This window comes from Xyrauchen texanus, chromosome 5 (assembly GCF_025860055.1).
Source record: "Xyrauchen texanus isolate HMW12.3.18 chromosome 5, RBS_HiC_50CHRs, whole genome shotgun sequence".
NCBI lineage: Eukaryota > Metazoa > Chordata > Actinopteri > Cypriniformes > Catostomidae > Xyrauchen > Xyrauchen texanus.
Genome location: NC_068280.1, coordinates 49104177 through 49113651, shown reverse-complemented (window position 1 = coordinate 49113651; position 9475 = coordinate 49104177). Strand labels below are relative to the sequence as shown.

Below are 9475 nucleotides of genomic sequence, written 5' to 3'. Positions count from 1 at the left end.
GCTAGAGACGTGTAGCGTTGATTCCGGTGGGAAATGGAACTGGCCATAACACGACACACACACATACATATGTATATATACATATATATAGTTACCTGATCGTGTGCAATGAACTTCGATCAATGCACGCGAGTCTTAATAGAGTGCGCGAGCTTTGATGTCTCAATCGCGTGATTACATGGAAAACAGAACAACACAGGATGAATATAAAGGGAATACCCATGCAATGCATGTATTTTTCAAACCCAATTTCTTAAGGGCTGTGACGTAGCCTATGTGCGCATAGTTTCTATAGTCTTGACGCAGTGTCTGTTGTGTCAGTAAACGAAGAGAGAGCTGAGCGCACCGGCTGCACTGTTGCATGCACGTCGAGTAGTTAATTATTTTACCGCATTCAACTGCAGTTTCCCCCTCCACACGCACACTCACGCGCGTAAAAAAGTAACAACCTTAACGCGAACAACACCTGTGCTCTGTGGAATATTGGCGCTTTTCTTTTCCTATACCGAAATGTGTATTTCAGCTGGGAGAAACGGGTATATTGTCTCCGAGGACTCTGAAACTGCGCAATGCTGTGCGCTTTAAAGACATTTAAATGCGTAAAATGAGATAAACCGACCTACACGATGGACAAAGAACAATATCAACCTGAATTGAACCGAATCTGAAGTATAAATGATTTTCATCATATCTGAACAGCTCTTTTTTACTTCCCCCTACCAAGCAAACATTCCCTCATCCGATGGATTTTTGCCTTCGCAGCTCAGCAGAGGGTGTTAGATCCACCAGTGAGCACCAGGCTTACAAGTACAGCATCTATCAGCAACCCTTTGTGATAGAAAAACGCTCACCCAGAACCGAGTCTGAGGACGGAAGCGAAAGGATGTAAAAATCACATTTGCTCAGCGTCGGTGCGCGGTGTGATTTCAGCACCACGGGGAGAAAGAACAGCTCCCGCAACGTGGATTTGAGAAATGCACAACAAGGTCAGTGATTTCTGTCGAGAAAAGCTAAATAAACGAGTCGAAGATGTTTCTCTGTGTGCTTTGAGATGCTGTGGCGAGCATGAGATGCAAAAGTGCTGAAAAAGAGGTTTCTCGTTGGTCGATTTTTCGAGCATGGATATACTACTGATCACTGAGTGTCCTCTGCTTTTTTAGACTGGAGATTTACGATCTCGTTTGTCGCCCTGTCGCTGATCGCATTCGTGTCTTGATGTCGGGGATGATTTTGGCGTATTGAAAATGCTGCTTTGGATTGTGTTGCTGCTGAAGGCGGCTCTTTGTGTGGCTAATGGAAATGTAACAAGGGATGTGTGTAAGGAGCACATTTGCTCGTGCAATGCAATAGAAGGCGATTTGCACATCGACTGCGAGAAGCGGAGCTTCACGAATCTGCACCATTTGACGGGTCCGAGCTCCCAGTTTTACCACCTCCTGCTTCACGGGAATTCTCTGTCCAGGCTGTTCCCGAACGAGTTCGCCAACTTTTACAACGCCGTCAGCTTGCATTTGGAGAACAACGGCTTGCACGACATCGTGCCCGGCGCGTTTCTGGGACTGCAGCTCGTCAAGCGGCTGCACATCAATAACAATAAAATACGCTCATTCAAAAAGAGCACGTTTCTCGGTTTGGACGACCTGGAGTACCTTCAAGCGGACTTCAACCTTCTGAGGGACATTGACCCATCTGTGTTCAGGGACCTGAGTAAGCTCGAAGTGTTAATTCTTAACGATAACCTTATTAGTGCGCTACCCATCAACGTGTTTCAAAACGTCCCCATTACGCATCTCGATCTAAGAGGGAACCGAATCAAAACGTTGCCTTACGAAGGAATTCTAGAACAGATCCCTGGCATCGTGGAGGTGTTATTGGAGGACAACCCATGGGATTGCAACTGCGACCTGGTTTCCCTAAAGGAATGGCTGGAGAACATCCCGCAGAATGCGCTCATCGGACGGGTCATTTGCGAGGCGCCCACTCGACTGCAGGGGCACGACTTGAACGAAACGGCCGAAACCGAGCTGTGTCCTTCAAAGAACGGCATGGATTCGAGTTTGGTCGCGCCTCCAACCCAGGACGAGACTCCTGATCGTGGTCCCCATCCCACACCGTATAAAACAAGCGGTGTTACGGAGTCCCACAATAAGGGGCGTCCGAAAGCGAGGGAGAATTGGCAGCTGAAAATTAAGCCCACGGCTATGGCGACTGGTGCAATTGAGCGGGATCCGCCGTCCAATTCCACCTGCCCTCAGTCGTGTAGCTGTAAACTTATTGGAACTAGACAAGGGCTTGGGGTTAACTGCGAGGGCAGGAAGATAGAAAGCGTGGCCAATCTCAAACCCAAACCCCTGAGCGCGCACGAGTTAAATCTGCGCGACAACAACATTCACGCAGTCAAAAGAAACCAGTTGCGAGGCTATCACAGTTTGAATTTGCTCGATCTGGGGGGGAATAACATCAAAGTGATCGAAAACGGCACTTTTTACAGTCTCAACGAGTTGAGGTGGCTTTACATGGACAAGAACTACTTGGATACGCTAATGGCGGAGATGTTCGCCGGACTTCAAAGTTTGGAGTATCTCAGTTTGGAATATAACGACATCCAACTCATCATGCCAGGCACGTTCAGCCCTATGCCCAACTTGAGGGTCCTTTTCCTAAACAACAACTTGCTCAAATCTCTGCCCGTGGATGCGTTCTTGGGGGTTTCGTTGTCCAAAATAAGCTTGCATAATAATTATTTCACCTCTCTGCCCGTGCCGGGCGTGTTAGATCAGCTCAACTCAATCATCCAGATCGATTTGCATGGGAACCCCTGGGAATGCTCGTGCCACATCGTCCCTTTTAAACAGTGGACAGACAAGCTGGGCGCAGATGTCATCGTGAGCGACCTCAAATGCGAGTCGCCCGAAGAGTTCTGGAAAAGGGATTTCCGTCGCATAAGAAACGATCTGATGTGCCCTCAACTTTACGACAAGGTCTCCCCCACTTCGCTGTCCAAAAACAGCACTTTCCCTTCAGACACGGGCACGCGCCCCAACTCCTACCTGGAGCCCAGCAGAGTGTCCATATCAGTGCTCGTGCCCGGTTTGCTCTTGGTTTTCGTGACGTCGGCGTTCACCGTGGTGGGAATGCTCGTGTTTATACTGCGCAATCGAAAGAGGTCGAAACGAAGGGATGGAAATTCTTCGGCGTCAGAGATCAATTCCTTGCAAACAGTGTGCGACTCGTCCTACTGGCACAGCGGAGCATATCACGCGGACGGGCCCCACAGAGGTTACGACCGTGGGGCCCATTCACTGTCCGACAAATGAGTGCGCAAAATGCGCAAACGAGAGCAAATACTGCGCAACACAAACATTCAGACTCCTACAACTCGCCTCTGTGGGAAAATATCCTATTTTTTGTGCGCTTCGGTTGAGTATGCTTCCTTGAAACAATGCAATGGGGGCCCCACTGTTCTATATGTATAGAGCCTCTCTCTGTATCTCTCTTTCCTCCCAGTTCAGACTGCAAATCAAAAGAGGACGATGCACGAACGCATGAATGTAATGTAAATAACGGACTGTAACATATCTGCATGATTCGCATGGTCTCAACACACACTGGGAACCATTACCATAGTAACAAAGACCCTTCTTTCGTGTTATCAATCTACAGTATATATATATATATATATATATATATATATATATATATATATATATATATATATATATATATATATATATATATATATATAAATATCTATAAATCTAAAACTCTATATGACTATATTAAAAGTGCCATTTCTTCTATTTTGGTCGGTTAGAATTTGTATTTGTTGTTATGATTTATCTTACTCAAAGGAGAATATAGGCGGAAAGGTGGAGATAACAAATTGTAAATGCATGTATAATTTCCGTTTTATCAGATGATTGTTGGTTGATATCGGGATTATTTATACTTTTTATTTGTGTGTGTGTGTGTGCAGATTATGCATATGCCCAGTCACATCCTTTTTATGAATGTAAACTGTGTTTTATCTTATAGTGTGCCAGCTGTTGACATATTTGGGACGAGGATAAGCAATTATCCTGTGAAAATTTAAATGTAGCTCCAGTGGTTCATGGTCTTGTGTTGATGGATAGTATGTTGGACAACACAAAGAGAGGAATGATTATTATTATTTTTTTTTAATGGCATATTTTATCAAAAGCAAAACGTTTTCAGCACGTTTTGGTATGTGAAGGGTGCGTCTACAGAATGCGCAAAGATGCCTTTTTATTTATTATTATTATTATTATTATTATTATTATTATTATTATTAATAAGGCAAGAAGTAGGCCTATTCCTTCACAAAAGCCTATTATTAACTGTAAGTATTGTGAGCTTTTGTAAAGCCATCTATTTTGTCCAAATATGAGAGAGGGATATTAAACACTTTGGTACTAGTCATTATAAAGCAGATGAAAAGGTGTAAATATCGAGAGAGACAGAGACACAGAGAGAGAGAGAGAGAGAGAGTGAGAGTGAGAGTGAGAGAGAGAGAGAGAGAGAGAAAGACCAGAGAGGCATGTCTCTGCGTTTGACTGATGTCATAGTTTGAATAGCTGCCTCTAGATGCCGCTGCTGCTTCTCGAGCATATAAAACATGCTGGGAATTGAGTTCACCAGTACGTGTAGGCGAACTTGCTGGGAACTTGTTATCAACATAACTAGGCTTAAGTGTGTCATTGTGATGGCGAATTCTTGGATTGAATGGTTTAATCAAGGTCAGAATTGGAGGGAATGAGTTGCATAGTGTTTCCAAAATGCCATTTTTACAAACAGGATGTAGTGTGGTGCCATCTTACTGCAAGCATTTAAATGTCACTGCCGATGTTCGCTGAGGTGGATTTTTCACTGTAATGATTTTACAACAAAACGACAAATAAAGAGCGGTTAAAAAGCTGTACCGATAAGGGCAACCAGCCATCCTCACAAATACATAATAGTTGCTTCATTTTAGTGTTACTTCAACAGAGCAGACCTATCTTAAAGGAATATTTAAACCAAAAAAATGTAACGTCTGTCATTATTTACTCACCCGTTTGATGTTTGAATTCACTTTTTCCTTAGTGGAAAACAAAAGGAGAATTTTTGAAAAAGGCTGGACAGGTATTCATGTGTCACGTGACCATGCGCCATATTTAAATTGAGATTTAAAGGGATAGTTCGCCCCAGACTGAAAATTGTCTTATCATTTACTCACCCTCATGCCATCCCAGATGTGTACGACTTTATGTTTTCCGCTTAACACAAAGATTTATAGAGGAATATCTCAGCTCTGTAGGTCTATACAATGCAAGTGAATGATGGCCAGGACTTTGAAGCTCCAAAAGCACATAAAGGCAGCATAAAATAAATCAATAATACTCCAGTGGTTAAATCCATGTCTTCTGAAGCAATATGATAAGTGTGGTTGAGGAGATCAATATTTCAATATTTCAGTCTCCACTTTCACTTCCACGTTCTTCTTCTTGTTTTTTTGGCAATTCACATTCTTCATGAATATTGCCAACTACTGGGCAGGGAAGAGAATTGTAGTAAAGAAGGACTTAAATATTGATCTGTTTCTCATTCACAACTATCATATCACTTCTGAAGATATAGATTTAACCACTGGAGTCATATTATGTACTTTTATGCTGCATATATGTGCTTTTTGGAGCTTCAACATTTTGGTAACCATTCACTGGCATTGTGAGGACCTAAGAGCTAAAATGTTACTCTAAAAATCTTCGATTGTGTTCTGCAGAAAAGAGAAAGTCACACATCTGAGATGGCATTAGGGTGAGTAAATTATGAAAGAATTTTAATTTTGGGGTAAGCTATCCCTTTAAATTTTGCTCTGTTTCTCACACAAATGTATCCAATGGCTTCAGACGACTTAGAATAGTGTGCATGAGTTGTGTGGGCTACTGATATGATGATTTTTGGTGTTTCATTGTCCTTTTTTTAGCTTAATGGTCACTAAATTGTTATTATATGGAAAATAGCAGCATAAAGATCCATTATATATATATATATATATATATATATATATATATAAACATCATACAGGGTTGGAATGGCATGATGGTGAGTAAATAATGACATAATTTTCATTTTTAGGGTACTACTGCTCAAAGTGGTTTTTTTTTTTTTTTTTTTCATAATTCTTTGCCCTAATGAAAGTGAATCATCATTTGAGGTGATTGAATAATACCATAATGCTGTAACTGTCCCTTGGTCTTGCTGAACTTTCAGAGCCATTTATAAACCATTTTAAAACAGGTCAAAATGCAAGACCAAGGCAGTGGTAAACAAAAGGAAATGCTAGCCTGTATAATGATGACCTCTTCTTCAGGGCCATTCCTTGTTTTCAAGTGTGGAAAATATTGGCACCGGAGATGCTTTTCCCTCTTCTCTGTCAATTTGATTTAGGTTGCACACAAAACAATGTCGGTTGAATTGCAATCCAGCAGAACATCCCACCGGATTTCCTGTCATACTGGAGTGGTTTACATTAATGTAGATCCAGCGGCCTCAGAGAGATGTGTGTTATGACTCACGCCGCACATGCGCACATAATGAAAAGAAGAAAAGCGCATCAGTACTTCCCTTAACGGTTATGCCTGCCCATCAGCTAAAGGCTTCTTTTTTAACTCTCGATTTCTCTCTCGTCATGCGTTGGAAGGGTAATTCTTTGTCGCTCCACTGTGAAAGACTGTACCACATTCTGGCTTATCAATTATTTGTTGCATTTTTCCCAACAGTTTGTCTCAGAGTTACATTTCTATGCTTTGCCACATTTGATCTGCTTCTATTTTGTTAAATAAAATGTGGTGGAGGTTGGGTAAAGTTACATTGGGTACATTTTATTTTGTTTGTGAAAGAAAAGCTGATTAACACAATTATTTTTGCAATGTTCAGATTTGGTTGTACCATCAGTGTAATACTCTCAACAGTTAACATGAAATCAAAATGTAACTTAATTACTTTATTAATACACATTCCTGGTCCTCTTATTTTTTACCTTCTCTCCTCTAATCACCGGGCTCGATTCTTGTATGGATCGTACACTTATAACCTTTCATGATCCAAACAATTCTTTATGGATAATATGGTTGAATATCCTATTTCACTTGAAACTATGTCATGTTATGGAAGTAAAATAGGTTGCAAATGCCATTTCATGTTGACTTTAAAGAAATAGTTAAACCAAAACTAAAAATGATGTCATCATTTGTTCACTCTCATGCTGTTCCAAACCTGTTCTTGCATTCTTCCGTGGAACGCAAAATATGTTTGGCAGAATATTATGGTCACGAGTCATTGTTTAGAGAGAAAAAAAAATGCAATCAAAGCGAATGTGACTGAGGCTATCACTCGGCCTAACATTTGTGTTCCATGATTGAAAGAAAGTCAAATGGGCTGGGACAGCGTAAGGGTGAATACATAATGACAGAATTTCATTTTTGGGCTGAACTGTTCCTTTAACATTGCACTGCATTGCAGTTTTTTCTTTTGGTCAACCTAATGTAGGTTTCGGAGACACCATAGCATTGCATATAGGGAATTCAAAGTGTATCATATATGTGTAAGGTGTATTTAATATGTGGGTGTGTGAGATGAAAACAAAAATCAAATGCTCAACGGCGCTGCGCATTGGAATATTTAAACTGGTATGTCAGAGTCAGGATTGCAGGGTTGTTTTGCATATTTGTTTGATGTGAAATATAGGTCATACTCTTAAGGCAACGTTTTCATCATCACAATTTGGAATAGACTCAGTTCGCTGAAACAACAAACTATGAAACTACAAGCAAGAATGTTCAAAGTCATTTTAAATTATGATGCTGACTTTTCTTAAAAATTTAGATTATAAATGAATGCAATGATTCAAAATTATGAGATTGTGGAGTGAACAAATAAGGATAGAAAAAAATCCAGATTGAATACACATTAAGCTCTATTGAAAGCACATACACTGGCAGGCAACCGCCTTTCATGGCAGCTCTGCCATCATTGGTGGGTGTGGGTGTGTGTGTGTGTGTGTGTGTGTGTGTGTGTGTGTGTGTGTGTGTGTGTGTGTGTGTGTGTGTGTGTGTGTGTGTGTGTGTGTGTGTGAATGGGTGAATGAGTCACAGTGTGCTTTGAAAACCATTAAGGTTAAAAAAGTGCTATATAAGTGCAGACCATTTACCGTTTACCATACATTGGCCCTATAGATTTAAACTGATAACGCATTTCTAAAGCATTTGGTTGTTGATTTTACATATTGAGGTAGACATCAAAATTTTGTTTGTGTTAATCGACAGCACATCACTGATGATGTCAATTTAGCTTGTGTTGACTCGTATTTAACCCAGAATATTTCTTTAAATACAAAATGTTATCTAATCGCTTCGGCAATAATATGATTGTCAATGTGCAAATTGTCGAAGCTGTAACATTTGCCATACAATGGATTCTAGAACATTCTCAGAAATATTGTTATCTTTGCAAAACTGTTTTTGATAAAGTTATTCATGCTGCAAATAAATAAATATATAATAATAATAATAATTAATAATAATAATAATTATAATAATAATACTTTTCTTAATCAGCAGTTCTGTCTTGTTTTTCAGTAAAAAATAGATAAACATCCTTAAATCAAGATTTGAAAGTTTATTTCAGAAACAAAATTCTGTAAAATATTACGCCTTGTTTAAAGATAATATATCATGAATTATTGTAAATGTCCATACAATGCAAGTCAGTGGGTGCCATTAGACGGCTGGCTGTTTGATGGTCCAAAAGGCAAATTTAGTCAGCATAAAAGTAATCCACATGACTCATATTGATCAATTAATGTCTTCTGAAGTGAACCAATAGCTTGTGTAAGAAATTAATCGATATTTAAAACGTTTTTAACTTTAAGTCGTTGCTTCAGCGCAGCATTGCATTTCCGTTTGAAATGACCTAACTGTCAGCTGACGTTCATTCCTCTGTTGTATACAAAGCGCGCGTTTCCGACTTCTCGCATAAACGCGCCATTACGATTACGTCACTGATGCGTCAACTGCTGGCAGGAAGTGATTTTTTTACTTTAATAAAGTTTTAATTATTGATTTATTTTTTACTCAAACCTATCGATTCGCTTCAGAAGGCATTAATTGACTGACTGTAGTTTGAGTTTTGGACCATCAAATAGCCAGCAGTCTGATGCCACCTGTATACTTCCATAGTATGGACAAACAGAGCTGAAATGTGCTTGTAAAAATCTTCAGTTCAGTTCTACTGAAGAAGGAAAGTCATACACATCTGGTATGGCTTAAAGGTGAGTTAATCATGAGATCATTTTCATTTTTGGGTGAACTAACCCTTTAAGTTTATTTAGCGTTTTAAGCAATAAAACTAGGTTTATGCATAAAACAAGAGAAAAAAAATGCCATTAAATTCAAGATATATTTACTGAAAGTCT

General features: G+C 39.9%; 1 protein-coding gene across 1 annotated transcript; it reads left to right on the top strand.

Annotated features, from left to right (window-relative positions):
• The first annotated feature begins 926 nt into the window (after positions 1 to 926).
• On the top strand, positions 927 to 3625 carry LOC127643389 (SLIT and NTRK-like protein 1). The gene has a single exon (XM_052126079.1). The coding sequence runs from the start codon at positions 1245 to 1247 to the stop codon at positions 3315 to 3317; it is 2073 nt and encodes a 690-aa protein (XP_051982039.1). The 5' UTR covers positions 927 to 1244; the 3' UTR covers positions 3318 to 3625.
• The last annotated feature ends 5850 nt before the right edge of the window (positions 3626 to 9475 follow it).